Genomic DNA, 22,835 nt, shown 5'->3' on the forward strand with positions numbered 1-22,835 from the left:
CGAGCGTTGCCGGCCCGTCTAAATGGCTTCGTCGGTGCGGCGGCCCCGGCCGACCTCCGTAGGTCAGTGACCCCCCCGGCAGTGACTCGGCGGCTCCTCTGCCCGGCGGGAAGAGGTGCTGAGACAGCGGACAGAGGGCCGCTGACACGCACAGCCCGAGCAGAGCTGACATATTGCAGCACGGCATGACGGCGGCGACACGCACACCCGAGAAGAGCTGAAATATTGCGACACGCACGACACGCAAAGACCTGGAGTTGAAATGAAGTTGAAACATCGCAGTACGGCATAGTTATGACACCCTCAACCCACGCAGACCTGAGATATTGCTGTGCGATCATCATATCTTATGGATATTGCTAAAATGCCCTTTAGGAAGGTAGCGCCTGACATATGCCATTATTTATCCTTTTGGCAGTGCTTTTCCTACACTCACAAAATATTCATCTGCGCAAGAATCATCTGCGCCTTTATTCGGAAGCTGCCAGAGTCGGGATCTGTCAGCTGTCGACATACCCCGCACACCGTAGCCGCACACTGCCCGGTAGCAGCCGGCTTTGCTACCTGCCGACACCGGCTCGAGTCGGCTGACGTCATAAGCTGCTCAGCATGACGTCATGACGATGGGTATCGCGTGCGCTCGCCGGCAAGTGGCCGGTCAGCAGCGGGTTTCCGCCGGTCAGGGTCGGACTGCATACTGCATGACGTCCCGACCTCCACGGTACATACATGCGCTGTTACGAAGTCAAATAATCGGTTAGTTCACTCGGGGGGGGGGGGGGGGCGGTTAGCGTTCCACGTATTGTTATCAGTCCAAATGTAGGTAATAGGGTACCATAACGAGCCTGACACTGTAATAACACAACCTGTCGACTATTACCACTGCATGACAAACCAGGCCGGAAATCACCAATCAGCGTCGTTTTCCAGCTGCGGCGGCCGCTGCGTCGCGCTCCGCTGCCCGTTAGCTCCGGTGGAGTTCCAACAAGTGGCGTCCATCAACCCTCCTGCCCATCCCCGGGTACCGCTGTCCACCGCTACTCGGTCTCCAGGTAGGGTATTGATCCGACCCCGCACCCGCCCACCACCCACCGCCCGGCGGGAGGAGGCGGGGGCGGCGGGGCGGAGGTGGCGGAGCAGGCGGGGGCGGATCAAGAGTGTATCAGAGTGCGGGTCGCCCCCGCCTGATCCCCTGGCCGGCAAGTGATGAAACACCAGCTGAGTGTCCCATCACAGTCAGCCGGAACCTAGCGACCGGGGCGCGGCGGTGGGCGTGGCGGATTACCCTCTCAGCCACCCCTCCCCACTGCTCTCCACAGTGCAGCCCGTCAGCCGCCGCTGGCCGGCAGGCAGTCCGGCTGGCTGGCTGGGCACCAAGGAATCTGGCCTCAATCGCTGAGCAAACACGGTCCGAAGGCGAGCTGGCCGCCGCTGGCGATAGTCGCTGTGCCGGGGATAGTCGGCGCCGCCGGACCGGACGGTATCAGCGGCCATCTCAGCGGCGGTCCGCGGTCGCCAGGGAGCCGTTTAAATGGCCGCCGCCACTGTCCCCGCCGCCGGCGCTGCTGCGTGGCCGCCCCTGGCTGCGCTGGCGCCGGCGCTCGCGGCAAAAACTGGCGCGCCCGGCGGCTGGCGCGACGAGAAGCGGTGCGGGGAGGGATGGAGGGAGGGAGGGAGGCGTGCACGCCGCACGGGCCAGCAATCACAGCGCCGACAATCGCAGCGCCGTTATCGGCCGGTGTGCAATCAGAGGTCCGGTGGGGCCGACGGGACTGCCCCACCAGTGCAGCGAGCCTGATCCCGTCCGGTTCCGACCGCAACACGGGCCCACATCCGTCCACATGTGGCACACCCTCCCCCTCCCTCCCTCCCCGTCCCACATGGCTCGGCGGGTACAGACGGCCGCGCCACGCGCCGCCTGAGTCACTCAGTTCACACCCACCCTCCCTGCGCTGTGACAGGGGACGTGGCACGCGACGCGCCGGGGTGAGCCCGTCCCCTCAGGACACCGCAGACGGGCCTCGTACAACCCTGATCGACCACGACAGCCACACGCCATCACATCAGCGTAACGCCGTCACATTAGCGTCACACTGTCGCAGACGCGTGACGCCGTCACGGCAGCAGACAGACGACAGAGGGGCGCCGTCAGACGCAGTGGCGGTAACACCGCCCGACACGACATGCGTCCCTCACCCTCTCCGCCCTCCCTTAACACAAAGACTGCAGCCGAGTGCGTGCAGGGCGGGCCACCGGCGCTGCGGCACACCAGCAGTGTGACCTTTGGCGTCGGTCTGTTATTGCAGTAAATAACCGGCCCGGTCGGTAGCCTTGAACTCACAAAAACACATCGCCGACGGTGATGCGGTTGCGTAAGCCGTTTAAATGGACAGTTCGCGCGCCGGCTCGTCACTAAGCGCATCCGTCGGGTTACAGCTTCCAGACAAGATACTGGATTCTGGCAGTGAAGACGTCACCAGTGTCCTGTGGTACAGCGAGTGCGGCTGACAGCCCGACGAAGTAACACGCCCGCTGGCCGCTCGACGGCCCGACAGGTGACAGAGTACATCCCGCGCCCGAGCCGTGTTCCGACAGTCGGCAGCGGTGTCCAGTTTTCGCCGTGACGATGACCCGGTGACGGCTAACGCAATACGCCGTCCCGGCCGCCGAGCTGACGGCTGTTTTGGAGGTTTTTCCGCGCGGGTCTATCTGCTGCTCTCGGACCACCGATCCGAACACGGCTGATACGCCCATCGCGCACTCTTTGTTAGAACCAGTTTCACCTTGAGACCGGGTGGCGCGGCGCGGCGCGGCGAGGCGCCGGCCGAAATCCTGCTCTCCGCGGTGGCAGTGACGGCGGCGCACAAAGCGCCAGCATCCGGCGGAGAGCGGGGACGAAGGGGCCGGGTTTCGCCGTCGCCACCTGCCGACTCAGCGCGGCGGTCCGGCCTGCTCTCCTGCCCACAAAGACGGCCGCAGGGGCCAGCTGGCGGAAGCGGTCGCGCCGCCGCCGATGGTCGGTCATTAGCGTGCAATCAGTGGCGGCGGTGGAACAGCCCGCTGCGGCGGAACTTCCGACCCGAGCGCGCGCCGCGCCGGACCTGGTCACGAGCCTGGCCCGCCCCCAGTCGTGAGTCGGCCGCCGGGCGCTACACCGTGAGCCGTGCTCTGCGCCGAATCAGTCGCCCCCGCCGGAACTTCCAGAGAGACCACCGCGGGCTGGGCCTGCCCCGCCCTCGCTAGGTGACCTGAGCGGCTCGCTGAGGTCCCAGCGGCACGGCAGCTGGGTCAGTCCCAACACGTGACCGGGACGCTCGGCGCGCACTCTCGACCGTCGGAGTCCGGTTCCGGTCGACCTTTCGCTTCCGTTCCGGTTCGGTAATTGACGACCGAGTGCAAGCGGAATACCACCGCCCACCACCGACCACCGGTCGATTGCGTCAAGCATCGCTGGAAGCCCGGCGTTACAACAGACGAGTGAACTTTGTCGCGGCCGTAATACGGTGCCTGTTCAATACGCCGAGAACGTAGCCAGCCTGCTCCCCTGTGGTTTGAACAGACCTGTCGTTCACTGACGGCCCAACGGGCGGGCGGCGGGCGGCGGGCAGACAGCGGTCCAAAGTGGCCCGTCCGCCCGTCTTTTGTCTCGCCGGAGAGGGACGGTCGGTATCGGACCAGGTGGCGACCGGCGACCGGCGGCATCCAGCCGACATCGGCCCTTCGCCGGGTGTTGGGCGGAGCGGCGCCGGTCCAGCCGATACCACGTGATCCCGCAGAGGGCCGTGGGGTGCGTATTATTTCGGCCAGGGTTCATAATGTCCAGGGCATGATGTGTCCAGTGCTCGAAATGGCCAGTGCCTTGAATTGGCCAGTGTTCATATTGTCCAGGGATTACATGGTCCAAATGTGGCCAACTGGCTGCAGATAGGGTAAATTCAAAGAGGCCAGGGTTCATAATGTCCAGGGCACGATGTGTCCAGTGTTCGAAATGGCCAGGGTTCATAATGTCCAGGGCACGATATGTCCAGTGTTCAAAATGGCCAGTGCCTTGAATGGGCTAGAGTTCATAGTGTCCAGGGATTACATAGTCCACCCAACCCAACCAAACCTAACCTATCCTAACCTAACCTAAAATAACCTAACCTAACCTAACCTAACCTAACCTAACCTAACCTAACCTAACCAGTGTTTCATTTTTCAGCCTTTTTGGTGGCAAATCACACCTAATGGGAAAATATTTTCATCTCTAAAATATGAATGACCAACTTTACTTCATCTCTGAAAAGAGTTTCATGTATTCCCAACAGCCAGTTCACTTGTCACTTGACAGTTGATGCACCCACATCCTTTTGTTCCACACCCTGTCAAGATCCTGACATGAAATCCTGGTTTATCAGTTAGCATAAAAATTGGCATTAAACCATTTTGCAAAAATACTGCAGTTATTTACTTTCTTTTTTTTTCATCCTAAGATTTTTTTTTCTTCATCGGCACACCCAACCAATATCCAATTTTAGAACACTGAACCTAACCTAACCTAACCTAACCTAACCTAACCTAACCTAACCTAACCTAAGGTAATGATGTTTGCCTACCGGGGATAAGGAAATAATTTCTCGCATGAATAGATTGCAAGCAATAGTAAATCAAATATTTTTAGGTTAAGTGGTTATGCATCAGGCTTCAGGCCTTCGGCCTGAAGCCAGATACATAACCACTTAACCTAAAAATATTTGATTTACTATTGCCTGTAATCTCTCCGAAGGCATTGCCTTCGGCACTGCACTGCTTCGCATTGAGCTGGTTCCGTGTTTTTTACATAATGACGTCACTTTCAGTGACTATGTAGTCCCTGAACACTATGAACTCTGGCCCATTCAAGGCACTGGCCATTTTGAACACTGGACACATCGTGCCCTGGACATTATGAACTCTGGCCATTTTGAACACTGGACACATCGTGCCCTGGACATTATGAACCCTGGCCATTTCGAACACTGGACACATCGTGCCCTGGACATTATGAACCCTGGCCTCTTTGAATATACCCTATCTGCAGCCAGTTGGCCGCATTTGGACCATGCAATCCCTGGACATTATGAACTCTGGCCCATTTAAGGCACTGGCCATTTCGACACTGGGAATAACGTACCCTGGACATTATGAACCCTGGCCAGAATGAATGCTCCCCGGGCCGTGAGACGAGTCACGTGACGACCAACGGCGGAGATCAGTCACGTGATGACGGTCACGTGATGTCCCCGCTGAGATCGAGATGGATTGAGAAGGGACGGAGAACAGAGCCCGGGAAGAGCAGGGAAGACAAAGCTAACAGTCAGACCTCAATCAACGCTACCGGCCATCCGCTAACGATCTAACGCACTTATAGCGGCACCAAATGACCTCTCTGGTATGCCGAGTGGCTGACCCTCCCTTTATCCCGACACCATTCGCTATGCCCCCGCCGACCGGGCAGAGTAATCTCAGCACTCGCAGTTAATCAAGTGGCTCTGATCCCTGCCTACTGTGGGGAGAGGTCGCCATTTCGGTACCCTCGTTCCCCTGCCATCCAGTCCGTCTGCGGGGTGGAGGGGACGTGTCTGGTACATAGGGGAGAGGGGGCGAGAGGAGGGATGTGAGGGAGCGGCGGGGGCGGGGCGGAACGGACCACGTGTGGCCACGGTCCGGCGGAGGGAGACTGGTCAGCCTCCCACCATCCCTGCCCTCTGCCTGATCACCCATCCCTCTACCTGGCTGATCACCTATTATTCTACCCGCCCGATTACCCAGTGGCGAATGCTCGCACCCGGCGGGACGGCCGAGCGGTCGAGCGGGACAGACACAAACATCCCTGAGACCGGGGAGACGGACCGGGGCGGACCGACAGACTGAGAACCCCACCGGCCATCTGATATCGTGGTGCTGGAGCCCAGCAGACCGTCACGGGCGTCAGGAGTGTCACACCCCGTGACACAGAGCGTCACGGCGCGTCACGCGGCGGCTCCGGTGGCGCGCCGGAAGGTGTCACTTCCTGCGGGGCGCGCGGGAACGCGGCGACCTTGCGGGGTCTCCCCGCGACTGGCAGCCTGCCAGCGGCGCGCGGACAGAGCACAGACACAGAACGGGCCGAGTCCGGTTAGAGGAGAGGGCGGCAGTCGCCCATCGTCGCCGGGTCGCTCCGACATACCTGTATGGCAGTGATGGAGGAGCGGGGAGCCGGGAGCAGGAGCTTCCTGGCGCTGGGATGAACAGTTGAACACGTCTGGCAGTGTTGGTTTCCGCTCACTCACTCACACGCACTCACACGCACACACGCGCTGGCGGTCGTGCCGGCTGCGGGCTCACACGCTGGCACGCTCGGAGGGCGGCTGCGGGCCGACTGGCGGCCAGCTTTGTTCGGGGACCGCCCGCCCGCCGTACGCCGGCCGGCCGGGCGAGTCCACCGCGCCACGCACCCGGGGGAGGCCGCTACCGCCGCCGCACGCGCCCGGCGCCGGCCGATCTCAGGGGAAGGACGCCCGGAGCCGCCGGCGCCGCCGGCAGAGGTGCCCTGTCGACAGCCTGCCGGCCGCCCTCGCTGAGTCAACCGCCGACCGGGCCAAAAATACCCGGCCGTAGCCGAGCTCGCGGCCGCCCGCCGTATTTATAGTACGGCCGATAGTAGCCGAGCAGCGACAGTTTCCGCAGTTGGTGATTCGCCCTCGCCTGCTTCCGAGAGCGAGCTCCTGTCTCTGGGCAGAGAGGACAAATTTAACCGTACGCAGCTAGCGCGGGACAGCAAACAATGCACCCAAGCGATGGAGGCAAACTTCAGGAAGGGCTAAATTTAAAGAGCAGCCTGAGAATAAGCATGCCCTTAAGCAAAAGTTTCTCAGTTGCAGTGCGCAATGTTGCATGTCAATAAGCCGTGGGTTCTGAAATAGCCGCAGCCCGCGGCCTGGAGAAGCTGCTCCGCCGGGGATGGGGAGGGGGTGCGGGGCAGGTCAATGATCGACCGTTCGGCGCGGCCCCAAGCAGCACCCGCATACCGAGCTGGCGGCACTCCCCGACCCCGGCCAACACGCCGACGCCCGATAGTCAATAAGTGGCCCGCTGCGGCCGGCGGCGGCCGCCGGGAACGGTACTGCCATCTACCGGCGCGGGGAGTAACTGCAAGTTCCATAGTAGCCCAGGTGGCAGAGCGACAGTATACGTGGGGGAGACGGACTGTAAACAAGCAGGACGCGAGCGAGGCCAGCACTGAGCACGTAAAACGATAGGGCGGGGAACGCACAGGACAATGACGGCCAGGGCTGCGGAGTCGAAGTCGGAGTCGGAGTCGGTCGGAGTCGACAGTTGTGACCGGAGTCGGAGTCGGAGTCGGAGTCGATTTTAGAAACCCGAGCCGGAGTCGGAGTCGGAGTCACCGAAAATCTGTCGACTCCTCAGCCCTGCTAGGTCTGCAGAGTCGGAGTCGGGAGTTGGAGTCGGTCGTAGTCGACAATTCTGCCCGGAGTCGGAGTCGGAGCTGGTTTTTGAAAGCCGGAGTCGGAGTCGGAGTCGGAGTCGCCGAAAATACATCGACTCCGCAGCCCTGAATTGACGGCGGTAATTTGAACCAAAGAACATACCAGTTAAGTGTTCCCTGACAATGCCAGCTTGGAAAAGAACAGATAATCTTCAAATCCGTATGGGCACAAAGGGCTACGATATAGCCGAGGACTGATAAGAAAAACATGTTTTACGATTAGGAGAACGTCGGAGAATGGCGGCATCGGGTGCGGCCGCTTTTCTCAGAACAGCTTATCTTACATAAAAGTGCCTACTTATCGTTAGTTCTAATGGACGGTAACACACCTAATCCGCGTAACATAACTAAGTAACTCAGTAATCTCGCCGAATAAAGGCCGACTGATTCGCACACCTGTCTAGCTCATCAAGCTATCTCTCGCCGTTAGATAGATCACCAAATGCGCTCAGATCCTGCGAGAAAGTGCCGTCGCGATCGGGCTCCACTGGTATCTGATCTCTGCTCGAACATTTGGCCTCCACCCGCAATCCCACTAATGAGGATTATCCCCGCCGTGTAGTGCGCACGCAGCTTTCGTAAGTGACGCAGTTCGCCACTCTGCGTTAGCGGTGGGGAAATCTGGCCAGGACAGGACAATCCACGCACAGATTATCCTGACAGGTACACGAGCTTGCCGGGCAGGGCAGCACGGGTGCATTGGGTCCGTCGTGGTCTGCAGATTCTGCCGCGATAACGCAACGACGCGTCTTGCGGTACGTAAAATTGACAAAATTCCAACATCAATGATCATGCATTGCATATCACACATAATCAAAAAAGATAGCAGCTGAATACCCGGTGTCATTTGCCTGTACCAGACCTCAAGTCTCAACCGGATGACCTTCATCCATCCAATATCTTTGTATGAGCGACCTAACCATCAGAATTGTGCATCGCCGCCGATCCCCAGCAGCCGGGGAGCATGTTCCGGTACTCACCACTTGTAGGCGTTGAAGTGGAACAGCACCAGGCCGTACCCGTACAGGAACGGGGCGTCCTTCCAGTGGGTCGGGTTCAGCTTCTTGTACTTCTGGTAGGCAGACAGCGCTGCACAGAACCGGAGCAGCGTTAAAACAGGGACGAACAAACGACATCTTAGCATACGACAACGACGGAAAAATTGCATGAATCGATGATAATACAGACAGGTTACCTAGGTGACCGAACGCTTGCAGCTTCCGTCCAAAACAGATGAGCAACTTTAGCTACACATATCTACGACTAGTGGCGTAAAAGTCATGAACGCTTCGGAGACGTCTCGGAACCGATAGGTCAAGTCCACAAGAGTTTCTGCTCACACCACTGACCTGTTTCGAGACCCCCAGCGTCCTCTATAGCTCTCACCTTTGTCGTAGTCCTCTAGCAGCAGCTGAAAGTGTCCCAGTTTGCAGTAGGTGCGCGGGTCGATGTTGATCTCGCGGGCGGGCGGCTCGTCCTCTCCGTCCGCTGCCGTACCTACTCCGCCGCCCGGGCCGCTGGTATCCATCGGCTCCTGTTTGATGTCCTCCAGTTTGACAGGCGGCTCGGAGGGCGGCGCCGGTGTCTCCCCGGGCTCCGGTTTGGCACCGGTCGGAGGACTGACGGCCAGGCCGGACAGCTTATCGGCCACGGAGGAGGCGCCGCCACCAGAGGTGCCCGCCGCGGAGGACGGCGGCTTGAGGTCGCCGCCGCCGCCATCCGACTGGCGGTCGGCACGCGCGTGGTTCTTCTCGCGCTGCTTCTGGGCCTGGATCAGCACCTGCTCCAGATTACGGATGGCCTGAGGGGCGACAGGAGGTCAGTTAAATAGCTGCCTGGTGATGTTGGAGCCACAGAAGAAGTGGGGCTTCCACTCCCTGGTGGCATGTACTGAAAGTTGAAACTGACTGTCCAATGGGCATTCAACTACCTGACTGTTACTGAATAACAAATGACAACATATGCCAAAGCTTAGAGAGGACATCATTGATGCTCAATGTTTTAAAACTCATCTGGCTGAAACACAGAATATATAAATCTCACCTTTTGTACAACCAGCTTCTTTCCTGCATTTTCTGGGTCATTCAGCTTCAGAAAGCCAAATTGTTGACTGTAAATAAAATGATAGTTGTCAAAAGTTGCAAACAAGAAGGGCATAATCCAAAGAAATATGAAGTACAGGATAAATAGGTAGTGAGGAAAAATCGATTGGACAGCATGCCACTGTCAGGTGGCAGAAAAGATAGCAGCACCATTCCCTTATCAAAATGATACTAATTACCATTAATAACCAAACTTCTGATTTAATACTAGCATGTCAAATGCTGACTGTATGTTGTACCTGTCCAGCTCAGACAGAGCCTGCAGCTCCAGAGCTGTCAGAGAAACATCATCACCAGGTTCTGCCATGGTGAGAGGCCAGCTTTGTGACCTCAGTTAGGCACACAGCACTATATCCAGACCAGTCTGGGCTCACTTGCTGTCACCACACCAGTGCCAGAGCACAGCTGAAAAGAAATAAAATATGGTTAATATTACAAATACATACACTTCAACCTTGAAACTTCAACATAACAAATTGAATGTTGCGATACTACCTGCTCAATCACTATGGCAATAAACCTATACCAATACATGAAATTATCATCATTTGGCTCTTTACTCTTCCAGTCTATTTGAGGTTGCCAAATGCCAGCAGGCGGAACATGGTTTGGTAAACTCTTTGACATTTTCAACATGACTAATAATGCAGGAAAGCAGCAAAGGCAAAAGACTGGCATTTACTGAGCTCTGAACCAAAGCCAAACATAAAGCCATCTCATGACTAACAAAATTTTGGCAATATTGATATATCCACCAGCAACTTGAACTTTATATGCTGTTCAAGAGACTCATCTTCTATATTAAGGCATATATTAACCTTTAAAAAATCACAGCAGGCATTAGATGCTTTACAGAAAATTAATCCACTGCATAGTAATAAAACGTGTGTAAACACACCACTTCCACAAGATTCAATACTTTATTTACCACTGCTTTTGCACTGCTTGCAACCGGACTGCGTCGGAATTAAATATGCGTCAGGAACGTCTCGAAAACGATTAATCGAGACTCAAAGCGTTGTAAGTTTTTCTGCAATCAGCTGACTAGTCAATGATGACAAAACTTAACGAAATTTCATGAAATGAAGGTGACAAACTACAATAATAGTATTTGTTTCTGGATGAATTTTCTACATTTATAACTAAACTTTTGTTTGAAACCTAGTGAAATGGTAAAAACGTGTATTCGAAAATAATATTGTAAAATCTTATCGGATAGATTGCGAGAAACAGCTGACTCGATCCAGTGCAAGGAGTCAGAATACTTTCCCATAAAGACCACTGTATGGGTTTTCTGTTTATGGATTTGAGTGAATGAGGAAGGATTGGTGGTGGATGAAGAAGCAATTTTGTTGATATTTTTGTTTCAGAAAAGGGGCGGAGTGGCTCCTGGTTCTCAGTTCATTGTATGTATTCCGAAGCATCGCTTATGACGCTTCAAAACAACTCAGGCTAGCATTGTACTTTGTAAAAATAAACAAGAACCAATGTGGAAGCAGCTGGAGATGGGGTTTAAGGCGTTTGTAGCTTTTGCGGCAAGATTATGGGGGATTATTTGCTATGTATTCAGAAAACAGGGTCGAGCGGTAAGTGCTTCTATGTATTTTGTTTTCATGCATCCTGTTTGTTGTGGGTTTTTTAGGTAAATACTTAGATTGTGTGCACGCTGGCTTGAAAGTTTTAATAGCTTGACTGTTTTGGTGTTGGTACTGATGTTGTATATTGTGGATGGAGCTTATCAGTTGTTTATGAGTTAAACACATTATCTTTTGGGCTAAGATGTGATCAGGAAATCGTGTGTTGTTTAAGAAGCAACAAGACTCTTTGCCCTATATGTCGATGCATTAAGCATTTTGGTGCCTCCAATGTCATTGAGATGTCTTGACAGAAACACAACATGCAAATAAGCTGAATGATTTGACTTAAGAAAAGTGTTTCCTGAGCTGGTGCGGCGCTGTTTGCTTCCGCCAACATCCAAATTTCTGTGTTTTTCTTTTGCTGCTGATATATGTCAAAGATCATCATAGTAACCCTTTTAATGTGTGGATTGTGTGCTGCCTGGTCTCATTCACCCATTTCTCTCTCCCAATTGAGTTGTTGCTGGTTATTTACATACTTGTGTGCTCAACAGATCATGCAACACCAGGCTGTCCGTTACGAAATCTGCCCACTGTCACCATTATCAAGACACAGGATCAGTAAGTAACCAGCAAAGTTATGCTAAACAACCATGCTAGTCGCTAACCATCAAAGTATCCTGTACAAACTGGCAATATGATGGTTCCATAGCAGGCTTTACTTGAGTGTCTTGACTGCAGACATGCGACCAGTTTGTCCCATCAAATTTATTGGTGATGTTATGCAGGCAGGTCAGCTAAATGGCTTCTTCCAGAATAGGCTGTTTTCAAGGCCAGTGAATTTGTTGTGTCCTAATTGTGCTGACTCACAGGTTGTGTGTGACCTGACTCCTCCATAGTTAACTCTGGGAGGTTCAGAACAGCCTAAAACTTTGCCCCAGCCTGACCTGTACCCCTCCCACAGGTCTGGTGCAGCGTAAGACGCTGGTGCTGGACCTGGACGAGACGCTGATCCACTCGTTCCACGACGGCGTGCTGCGCCAGACCGTGAAGCCGGGCACGCCGGCCGACTTTATATTTCGGGTGACCATCGACCGGCACCCTGTGCGCTTCTTCGTCCACAAGCGGCCGCACGTGGACTTCTTCCTCGAGGTGGTGAGTACGCTAAAATACATCAGCAGTGAAGGGGCGGTAGTTTGGGGAGATGTGCGACAGTTGCACTCTCAGCTGCGGTGTGTTCTGAGCAGCTAAACCGCTGCATTATTTTCCGTCGGGAAATGCTTATATTTGCTTTCTAAATGTATTATGTTAGAGCTTTTACGTGGGGGAATAGCGACATTCGTTCTATTTTGTTCTGTAGAGTTCCGTTTCAGTTTCGGAACTATTGCGTTTCAGCACGTTATCAGAGTGTCTGATTCATGTTTACACGCCAGATTACCTACCGTAACCGTATTGCGTTGATTATATCTTATCGAGGGGCAGTATACGGTCGTAATGCTCACAAAGCTGTAATGCGCATTTGCTTGGTTTCCCACCGGGATATACGATGTCAGCCCCCATTTCTAGTACACTCGTAGCGCAACGAGTTTTAACTTTTAGATGTTGATATTGGTAACCGGTGCGAGCGACTTTAGCGAGTGTCATTTGAGCGAACGTCATTTGAGCGAACCATTTTCAGCGAATGGCAATTCAGCGATTATCAAGTTCATCGATTATCAAATACAGCGATTATCAATTTTAGCGAAAGCTATGTTTCGGCGACATATATTTCGTCGACTACAATTTGAGCGACTGTCAGTACAGCGAAACATTTCATCGTCCTGTAACGGTGGATTTTTTTCTTTTGCGAGCGTATGCGTACGAATGTTTCCGGAATTTCTCATGGTTATCCGGTACTGGATGGCGGATGTCGCGCGTTCAAAGGTCAGGCATTGAGCTCCAATTTTAATGCTACATTTGTCAAAAATTCCAACGGTTCAATTTCACCCCCCCCCCCCCTAACCCACCCTGCTCTTTGTCAAAAATGGTGACCAAACGTTTGTTCAGAGATCAATATTGCTTGTGCTTTTTTTCGCGAAATTGCCCCGCTTGAAGTTGGATCAGTTCCCCATGTTGTAAAATTTGTTCTTGCCCCAAGCGCCGTACGAATTTCCAGATATTTGGGTGAGGTCCCTGAAACATAGACTGGATTCCCCTGTGCCATCTCTCTAGTTTGTTATTGGTCCTTGGCATTCCTTCCGTCGCCCTATCTCTCACGTTCCACATTTTCAATTCAAATTTTGCCCGCCTCCTTCCCCTCCCATGCACCCCTTGTTGGTCATCCGATGTACATATGTTTCTTCAAAATTCAAATGATACGTAAAGAGGTGCAATAATTTCCGAAAAGTAGCAAATGATTGACTTTCGTCGCGTTCGGTCATTCGCTGTAACTGCATCGCTCAACTGGTCTCCCACTGACCACCATATGTTCGCTCAATCTGGTTTCGCTGATTCTGGTCCTCGCTAAAGTTGATAATCGCTGTGATTGAATTCGCCGACTTGACAATCGTTGAAAAAGCCAATCGCTTAAATTGATAATCGCTGAAAATGTTTCGCTCAAATGTCGTTCGCTGAAATGACGTTCGCTCAGGTGTCGCAGAACCATTGGTAACATAGTTGATGGTTTCCTACAAAGTGTTCAGTAAAACTGTGGAATGGCACCATCTCAATTTCATATAAAGTATTTGTGGTGGGGGAGGCAGTTTTGAAGTCGTAAAATCGTTACCAGTTCGTCTGTAATTCATGCAGGTCGTTTTGCGCCCATTCTTTGCCGTTTGATGTTCCTTCACATTTTCCGGAATATTTGAAAACGTAAAGTTGTTAAATGCTTTTATGTTATACGTATCATACCGCATACTGTTGAAATTGATAAAAATCCAGAGGCTGGTAGCTGATATTGTAGGCATGTGCCATATCATGTCATTCTGTTGTGCCAGACTGGTTATGGAACCCGTTTCAGTAACTACCGTTGTTGTCAGGGGCTCTGGGTGGGGGGTCCTGGTATTTTCGGCCTCCTGAAGTGGATGGCATTCGTAGGACACATTTTCCTGCTTGAAGCTCTACGCTGCGTCAGTTTTCCTCGTGCGAGCACTTTCGCTTTGCGCGGTCCACAAATTGAAACCTGTTTCCCGACTTGCTGTCTAGTAACTGGCCTTGTTTTGATATTGCGTCTAAAGCTTTTTAAGTTTTACATTAGTTTTTATACTATCCTTTCAAGGATGTTTGTTAAGTTTATGTGTAACATAGTCTGTCATATGGCAGGGGGTGCACTCAAGCTTATAAGCCACGAATCGTGACGTGACTTGTACCAGTCAGCATTGTTTTATCGCTCTGAAAGGATGAATGGCCATAAATCGATAACGGAGGGGAACGGGTGACGCTGAATTGACCCCCAGCTTTGTGAGAGCTGTCACTCAGACCGATTGTGTTTACTACCACCGCTAGGTACCGTAAATTAGCGAGCGGCCTCGCGGGCTATTGCCGCCGCCTTTTCTGCGGACCAGATCTCGCTACGATTAGCACTCGCAGCGGAAGCTGACTTACGTCCGGTCTGTCTCGTCGATACGGCGGTTGGTGGTTCCCCGTGATAAGATAGTTATATAACACAAAATAGCAAAACAGTGTTTAAATGGACTACCACGTGCTGGCTATAGAAAGGGCTGACACCGACAATGGTCGAACATACGATTTCTGGGCAGAGCACGGTTTAATGGACACGCTTTCAGCCGACGCCGCCCACTTCAACTTATGTTGGTTTGTCGCAGTTAACCCGCGCCCTGGTGGGGTCTGTTTATAACGCGACCTGGTGGGGGGGAGCTATTTTTTGCCCCCCCCCCCCCTCGTATCTCCGAAACTACTTGACGGATCCGCAAAATTCAAACGGCGTTCGAAAGGCCTGTCAAATTTGTTGAAGGAAACCAAATTTCATTGACCTCGGGGCCACCGATGACGTCACAGGTCAGGTCAAAGATGACATGTTTCACCGTTCACGGGTCATCTAGGGAATGCGCTGTAACACCGAAGAAAACGCATTTTGTCGAGAATCAGCGATAGGGCGTCAGTTGCCTAGTAAATATGTTGCTATAAGAGGTCACTGACAATACCAGGTCAGGTCACAGGTCAGGTCACCAAGGGTCACAGGTCAGGTCACATGAACCTAACTTTAGGTATCTACTAAGGTTGTGCGATGCATGTTTTATGGCCAATTTTTCATTTCCAACTCAATGGTGTTGGTTATAATACTATCAGGTACGGCTTAGGTCACTTTCTAGTGAAGGTCAGGTCAAGGTCAGGTCAAGAAAGGTCAAATTTTAAAGATGATAGTTTTGCATGAAATGGGTATTGATTCGATGCAGCTCGTCACGGGGAGTCTAATGGTGGTCTTTGTTTTGCGCTACGGGGTCTAGAATTGCTAAAAATTGAGTTTGAAAATTTGACGTCATCAATTTTGAACAGTTTTTTCGCTATAACTTCGCCAAAAAAAGAGGTATCAATCTCAAATTTGGTATGTGGATAGAAGACGGTAAGGACTATCACATATATTCCGGTTTTTGCGAAATTCCAAACACTTTATGGATTTTTCGGCTATTATATTCAAAAAAAAAAAATTATTTTTGGGGGTCAAAATCCAAAAATTTCAAAAATTCGAGATAGCAGTTTTGTAGCCCTGTCAATTCTACAGCTTTTTTTGTCTTTATCGTTTTTCTGTATTTGCAAAGCTATAGGCCTGACAGCTCTTCCCACGAAACCCTTTTTTTGGGTCGAAAACGGCAGAACATGACGTCACTCTGACGTCATTTCCGGCCAACCTATCATAGCTTTTGGAAAAAAAAAAATTTGGTCACAATGTGTAAAATTGATGTCCGAGAGGGTTCTGAAAGTTTGGTGACGATCGGCGCAGCGGTTCTGGAGATATATATCGAAAAGTCTGGAGGGGGGCAAAAAATAGCCCCCCTCCCCCCCCCCCCCCACCAGGGCGCGGGTTAAGTAGTGGGCTTGCGAGATGACTTAGTGCTGCTAGTAATAATGAAATATTAAATGTGGCTTGCGCCAGTATACGGTGGTTTGTGTGGAGCCAAATACCGTTTAAGTTTGCTGTCCTGTGGACTTTTATGGGTCAGGTATGGTTGTCCTTGCAGCACTATTTTTGAGATTGATTTAGCTCGAATCTGTGAATGGACGGAGCTAGAGCCCATGATAAGGAGAGCTTGTTGGGCAGCCCCCCCCCCCCCCCCATATGGTTAACTTGTCGATTCTGGGTTGAATCGGGATAATTTTTATTCAAAAGTTAAGCGAGCCCATCAAAGTCGGACATGGTCCGTCCCGCTTAACTGACTTTAGCTGGCCGCAGCTGGTGCCAGCCCTGCTAGGAGTTTCATTTATCGAGCGACGCAGCAACTCGAAGTCGAACTCTCATCACCGGAACAGATTTGCTACCAACTGAGGCATGGGATGAACGACCTTGGCTGAAAGTTGGCGATATCGGGTCGAGTCCGGGTGCTATAAAATGCCGACCTCACTTGCTGTTGGCCGATAGCTGATAGTTATAGTCTGTGCGCTCGGCTCGTCAATCAGAGACGTAATACGATGTTCACACGAGTTTAATTGATCGAATTTCACTTACTAAATAACCTCCAGGCGCGAGCCACCGACGTTGATCGCCAACGGATTATGCGAAGTTCATGGGCTATTTTTATTGCCGTTTCGTAACTCCAACACCTTTTTTCAGATAAGCCACCGTTCTCTAACCCGCTCATTCTTCTGTCTACAAGGAGCTCTGACCCCACAACAGCGCGTGCGGCTGTGACCCTCATCTGCCCTGTTCATTCTCTCCAGTCTCCGCTCCGCAGTCCTGACGCTGTCCATCATCCCGTGCAGTTCTGATCCCCTGTTTACAAATGACCCTTGCAGCTCTGGCTCCCTGTTTTTAACTGACCCCTGCATCTATAACCCTCTCAGCTCTGGCTCCCGCAGTTTTGGCCGTCCCTCCTCTAACCGTCCCTCCTCTGACCCCCACAGCAGCTCTAACTCCCTCCCCCCCCCCCCCCCACAGACGTCGCAGTGGTACGACCTGGTGGTGTTCACTGCCAGTATGGAGATCTACGGCGCCGCCGTGGTCGAGCGACTGGACAACGGCCGCGGGATTCTGCCGCGGCGCTACTACCGACAGCACTGCACTCTAGAGTACGGCAGCTACACCAAGGACCTGTCGGCCATCTCGCCAGACATATCGGGCGTGTTCATCCTGGACAACTCGCCGGGCGCCTACCGCGCCTACCCAGGTTAGTAGAGTAGTGAAGTTATCTTCATTGGTAGGTGGGAGCGGGAGAAATGGGATGTTGACAGTGGGGAGGGTTGGAGGATGGTGGAGCGGGGTGGGCTGTAGGATAGTGGGGAGTGAGGACTGAGGAGGACTGAAGGGTGCTGGGAGTAGAGAGGGCGGGAGGGTAGTGGCCGGTGCATTGACTGTTGAACAGATATTGGCAGGTAAAGGCCGATGGATGGCAGACTGATGTCATTGGGAGGTAGAATGGATGGTTATGCGGATAAGGTGGGAGGTGGATGGTAGATGGGACGGAGGGTAAGGCGGAATAGGTGGTGATGGACAGAGAGTTAAGACCCAGCTTGGTTGGGGTGTCGGTGGACAGAGTCTAGGACGGTGTTGGGGTACCGGTGGACGGTGGATGAAAATCGATAGACGCTGGATGATATGAGAGGTGGGGCGGCTGGAGCTGTAATCTATCGATCCTGCCTTATCGGACGTCCGACTAGGCTGGACGGAGCCGGCAGGGGTTCCCTGTACCAGTGTTATTTTTATCCGAGGCTGACGTGTGAGAGAAACCTTGATTACTGTGCAGGCAAGGCAAAACTTACGTACATTGATTTGTTTTCCCTCCACCTTATGCCCCTAGTTTTGGTGTAGCCATGTCCAGTTTCCAAAGTATCTATGTTTGCTCTTTCATTTTATTCATGTATCTATATGAGCCATTGCAATGTATTTCATTCTGCATTAGTCCACATATTTGACTCTGGAGCCGGTCCATCCCTCACACTGCCTCCCTCGCTCCGCCCGCAGATAACGCGATTCCGATCAAGTCGTGGTTCAGTGACCCGACCGACACGTGTCTGCTGAGCCTGCTGCCCGTGCTGGACGCGCTGCGGTTCTGCGCCGACGTGCGCAGCGTGCTGTCACGAAACATGCATCTAAACAGGACCTGGTAGTCAGGCGCCCGGTCCGCCATCAGGTGAGGCTAATCAGGAGCGAGTACCTACCCAAACAGGACCTGGTAGTCAGGCGCCCGGTCTGCCATCAGGTGAGGCTAATCAGGAGCGAGTAGTTATCTAAACAGGACCTGGTAGTCAGGCGCCCGGTCAGCCATCAGATGAGACCCATACATGATCCCAATAGTCATTATCCCAATAGGTAGATGCGGGCTTTGATTCAACCAGGACCGGCATTGCCCAAACAGAACCTGGCATTGTCCAAATAGGAATTAGGCACCTAACATCACCTGAATCCCAATCGTTAAGCAGCAGTAGGTTATGGGGCTTCCAGCAAAGGCAGTTTTTTAGCGTCAGTTAATCACGGCCACGGAATTTCGCTGTTAATGCTGACGGCGAGGGCGTATATTGTATGCTCGCCGGAAAAAAGGCCCACGACCTCGCGTGTTAAATTGGTCTCTGGCCTGTTGGCTGCAATGTTCAGCCTCTGGAATTCCGGAAAGTGTTCTGCTGCATCTTAGCGTACTTGTAGTGCATTGCGCAAGTTTGTCCATTATTTCTTGCAGATTTGGTAGACCGCAATGAAGTTTGCTTATCTTACTTGCTATTTGCTAATGTTTTCTTCCAGCTTTCCAACACGTCGTTTTCCGGACTGCCGTGTTACACTAACGCTTCTTTTTCTCTTTTGTCTGTTTGCAGTTATCGTCTGTAGATATCAAATCTGATATTCTCCCTCTCATTGTTGGGCGGTACCTCGCCGGGCGACGGTCGGCGCGGCGTGCTCCGCTGTCTGTCACCCACGCGGGACCCCGGCGAGTCCGGACTGAGGCCGGAGGGTCCGGACTGCGCCCGGAGGGACGGCGCGGTGCTCCATGACGGCAGTCCGGTCCGGTCCGGTCCGGTCCGGTACCGGACGGTCCGCGGTGGTCCGGGGGCGGCGGCACCCGCCCCAACCACCCAGCTCAGCCCCCGGCCACCCCCGTACCTGATTCGGTTAGACCCGGCGGGGCCGCCGCCGCCGGACCGACGCGCGCGCGAGCGAGCGCTCCGTTTTACCGTCTGACGAAGGACGTGTTTGTTTCGACGTATTTTTGTGAGCTGGTTGTTGCGGGCGGGTGTGACGCCCGGTGAGATGGACCGTGTCGGCGCCGGGTGGCCCTCGGCTGGCTGTGGCCGGCCGGTGAGAGCGATGTGAAAGATGTGAGAGGGGACGCTGCACGGTGCCCCGCCGTGATGTGACGACTGTGAGAGTCAGGTGTGACGCGATGTGAGTCGGGTGAGATGTGATGTGAGATCAGAGGTCGCTCGATGTGCTGCGTCTCCACTGCCGACTGCGGCACGCCTGTGTGAGAGAGCGCGGTCGCGGCAGCGGCGGCGATTGTGTGATACCCGGCCGGGCGTGCAGAGCCACCTGTCGGCCGGTGCTGTAACTGTGAGTGCCGCCGCTCGCCGCACAGGGTACGGGCGCGCCACCTCTGCCGTCGGCCCGGGATCTCGGAGCCGTCTCATAATACTGCTCCGGGCCGGCGCGTGGAGTGAGCGTGCGGCTCCGGCTGCCGAGGAGCCCAGAGAGTGTGCGGTGGCCGGGAGCCGGCGCCGCCCAGTATTAGCTCGGCGGCGGGCGCAGGCTGCCGCTGTCCACCGCCCACCGACTCTAGCCGAGTACAACTGGTACGGTGCACCGTGTGTTCGCAATGGCCGTATATTCTGGTAGTGCGCCGCCGCGGTGCAATTATGAGATAGATGGCAAATACATAATGGCATCGCGACTGCTTTCACGGGCTTTGGCCGTTAGCCGTTCAGAGCACTTGCAGTTCGTGACTAAGGCCAGCATTTGGCCGCTTGGCGCTCTCTCAGTGGCCACGTCGCTAGCGGCCTATTCAGTTATTTTAGTGAGATTTGTGAATGACACGCCTGGTATGTAGCTTTTTGCGTCGAACGTGCAGACAGGTTGAGGTATGCTCTTATTTCTTAATCAGATGGAAAGGTGTAATTTCGCTACAGAATCCGTTCCAACTTCCAATCCGTTCCATCCATTCCATCTGTCAAAATATATCAGTGGGGTAACTTCCTTCGACTCAAGTGTGTCTTATGGACCTTTTAGGTACCTGCACTGGTCTGATAAGTATTTTTAAATTAAAATACTCTTAAAGGCAATTTCGATGTCACTAAGAAACAGCAATGAGGAATAATTTTGGGGTGCTTCACAGGGTTTTAGAATTTAGTGGTTGTATACCTTTTGGTAATGGTAGCCGATTAGAAACTGGTAAGACGTTTCCGGCGCGGAATAATTCGTAATGAAAAAAAAAAATTGTGTAATGTTGCGGTTGCTGTGGTTCCTTTTGGAGTCCTTGCCCTAACTCAAACTCTTCAACAACATTGGAGTCCTTGCGTGCGGATTGCTTGCGATTGTTTTCGAAGTCCTTTCTCCTTTCCATTCAAATTGAATTTGTTTTTCATCTAACAAAAAAAACATCGTTTCCTTGGCCTGGATTGTGGGTTGTGTGTGTCTATCGCTAGATCAAGATAAAGATCAAGACTAAGATCGTTGTTTCAGTTTGGACGCTCAGTTCAAGCAAGTTCAAGTTGGAGTTGGAGTCGCAAGTCAAAGTTTATTCTGATTCTGGCAACGTTTGAGCTGGTTGATGACCTTCCACTTATTATTAATTACGAACGCCATCTCCGAAACATCTTATAAGGTAAGTGCCTAAAGCTGACTGCACTGCTTTTTGTTAATGTTTTGGTGGTGCTGATATCAAAGGTTTGCATAGGTAGGTAATCAATTCATAATGCTGTGCAATGTGCAGTGGGTACCACAGGCTGCCTTCCATTGCCCGGCAAGGAAAAAGTGTGATTGATGCTAGGTATAACATTTTTGTTTTGGTCATTGCAGTTGAATGAACAAAATGATTGACTTCTGTATTAATAAATTGCATGTATGATGTTAGTCAAAGGCCAATACCTAACTTGAACTGAATAAATCACTATAAACTGGCACTTCATGAAGCTACAAGTAATGAATGGCACTGCTCAGGATGTCATGTGTCTCTGGGCAATGTGTGTCAACTGTCAACTTTCAACTATGATGGACAACTATGAGTGACCCCATCCATCTTGTGACCTTGTTCTGGCCTCTGGGTCAATGAGTGACCAGTGACCAATGAAAAGCTGTTAATACAGTGGTGTAATTCTACACAAGGCAGAAACCCCTACCGTCTGTCAAGTGTCACTGCTCAACACTTATTATAGAGTCTATAGTAATTAGTATGTTCATTGCTCATTGTTCAGTTGTGAACTGTTCAGTCATCAGAGAACACTCAAGATAGAAGTTTAAGTTGCAGTGAAATTGATTTGATTTGAATAATCAATACAGTCCATTGCACTTCAAAGTGTTATGTAACGTACCCAATCAGCATTACTTATTATGGTATACCAAGATGAGATGGCACTATTTACCAAAGCCAGATGCTGCTTAACCAAGAATCAATGCATTAAAATAGTGTGTATTTTTCATTATTTGCAGCCATTTGCTAGATAGCAAAGTGCAAACGACATTTGAATGCATATGTGCGTTGAAAGAAGCCTGTGAGCCTGGACTCGTTCCTGACGTGCCGCTGCGGACGGCTCGATCAGAAAGCACAGCTTCTCGTCTGGAATTATAGATGTCGCGGCGAGACTCGGTGCGACGTCGCTCGCGGCTTGTCGTATACGTAGTGGCACTTCGGATGAAAAACGCGAAACGACTGAATAACTTAAGATCTGGTGTAGCATTGAAGATTAGGCCGGGAAGAACGTCAATAACGCCAGTGGACGAACACCATAACAATCTGCAAAGTATAATGCATGTCGAGCTGCAGTTTGTTTTATTGGCATGGCATCGCCCTATTCTCTCTAGTTTGATCGTCTGTGGCTCAGGGAATTCTAAGTCATTGACACTGTTACCATGCCCAAGCTAAGTTTTTCCTACCTCGGTCTACGTTCGGTCACTCAAGCTCTTCAGCGAAGACCTTAGAGGTAGTTGTGGTGTCAAATAAATGTGTCGAGCCCTCTTTTTCGACTCTTCTTCTCAGGAGTCATCGCACCCTTTCTCCGTTGTGTGCTGCAGTTCCGGGTCGACTCAGCGACTTCCATATTGTTAGCGGGTTGTGTGTTGACTTACAGTTGCTGACGTGCTGCTAGCATCGGTACTCGGTAGATATGTAACCGAACCCACCCTGCTACGGGCGCTGCTGCCCGTGCTCCACAGACACTGGGCACCCGCAGGCTGTCCTTCAGTGGAGCGGGCAGAGCTATAGTACAGCGTCTCTCCTTTTGCCGAGGAGCTGGAGCGCACCTCTCCCGACCATCTGAAGGCGCCCGAATGGCTCGCTGAATGTGCTCCACATCCGA

General features: G+C 52.4%; 3 protein-coding genes across 4 annotated transcripts in view; 2 read left to right on the forward strand and 1 right to left on the reverse strand.

Annotated features, from left to right (window-relative positions):
• The window catches only part of LOC122392867 (lysine-specific demethylase 6A-like), a 44,383-nt gene extending 33,790 nt beyond the window's left edge, over positions 1-10,593 (reverse strand). The window contains exons 1-5 of one of the 2 annotated variants that reach the window (XM_043388202.1): positions 10,538-10,593; positions 9,849-10,014; positions 9,551-9,617; positions 8,894-9,308; positions 8,488-8,596 (exon numbers count right to left, since the gene is read on the reverse strand). In XM_043388202.1, coding sequence (XP_043244137.1) covers positions 8,488-8,596; positions 8,894-9,308; positions 9,551-9,617; positions 9,849-9,916 — 659 coding nt within the window. In that variant the 5' untranslated portion in view covers positions 9,917-10,014; positions 10,538-10,593. Of the gene's footprint in view, positions 1-8,487; positions 8,597-8,893; positions 9,309-9,550; positions 9,618-9,848; positions 10,015-10,427 lie in introns of both variants that reach the window. The other variant, XM_043388201.1, reaches the window with a different exon arrangement.
• A 264-nt stretch (positions 10,594-10,857) lies between these two features.
• Positions 10,858-20,221, forward strand: LOC122392857 (CTD nuclear envelope phosphatase 1-like). Its single transcript, XM_043388183.1, has 6 exons — positions 10,858-11,195; positions 11,741-11,807; positions 12,151-12,341; positions 17,278-17,506; positions 18,301-18,469; positions 19,146-20,221. The coding sequence occupies exons 1-5, from the start codon at positions 11,097-11,099 to the stop codon at positions 18,444-18,446; spliced, it is 732 nt and encodes a 243-aa protein (XP_043244118.1). The 5' UTR covers positions 10,858-11,096; the 3' UTR covers positions 18,447-18,469; positions 19,146-20,221.
• A 524-nt stretch (positions 20,222-20,745) lies between these two features.
• The window catches only part of LOC122392858 (DIS3-like exonuclease 2), a 61,724-nt gene continuing 59,634 nt past the window's right edge, over positions 20,746-22,835 (forward strand). Inside the window, exon 1 of the mRNA XM_043388184.1 lies at positions 20,746-21,145. Within this exon, the coding sequence (XP_043244119.1) occupies positions 21,092-21,145 (54 nt within the window). The 5' untranslated portion in view covers positions 20,746-21,091. The remainder of the gene's footprint in view (positions 21,146-22,835) is intronic.

Source organism: Amphibalanus amphitrite, unplaced genomic scaffold (genome assembly GCF_019059575.1).
Source record: "Amphibalanus amphitrite isolate SeventyFive unplaced genomic scaffold, NRLGWU_Aamphi_draft 000504F_arrow, whole genome shotgun sequence".
In the NCBI taxonomy this organism is placed as follows: domain Eukaryota; kingdom Metazoa; phylum Arthropoda; class Thecostraca; order Balanomorpha; family Balanidae; genus Amphibalanus; species Amphibalanus amphitrite.

Coding starts and splice junctions, on each gene's coding strand:
- LOC122392857 (XM_043388183.1), top strand. CDS start 11,097: ATGTGGAAGCAGCTGGAGATGGGGTTTAAGGCGTTTGTAGCTTTTGCG. Junction 11,196..11,740: donor TCAGAAAACAGGGTCGAGCG/GTAAGTGCTTCT, acceptor TGTGCTCAACAG/ATCATGCAACACCAGGCTGT. Junction 11,808..12,150: donor ATTATCAAGACACAGGATCA/GTAAGTAACCAG, acceptor CCCCTCCCACAG/GTCTGGTGCAGCGTAAGACG.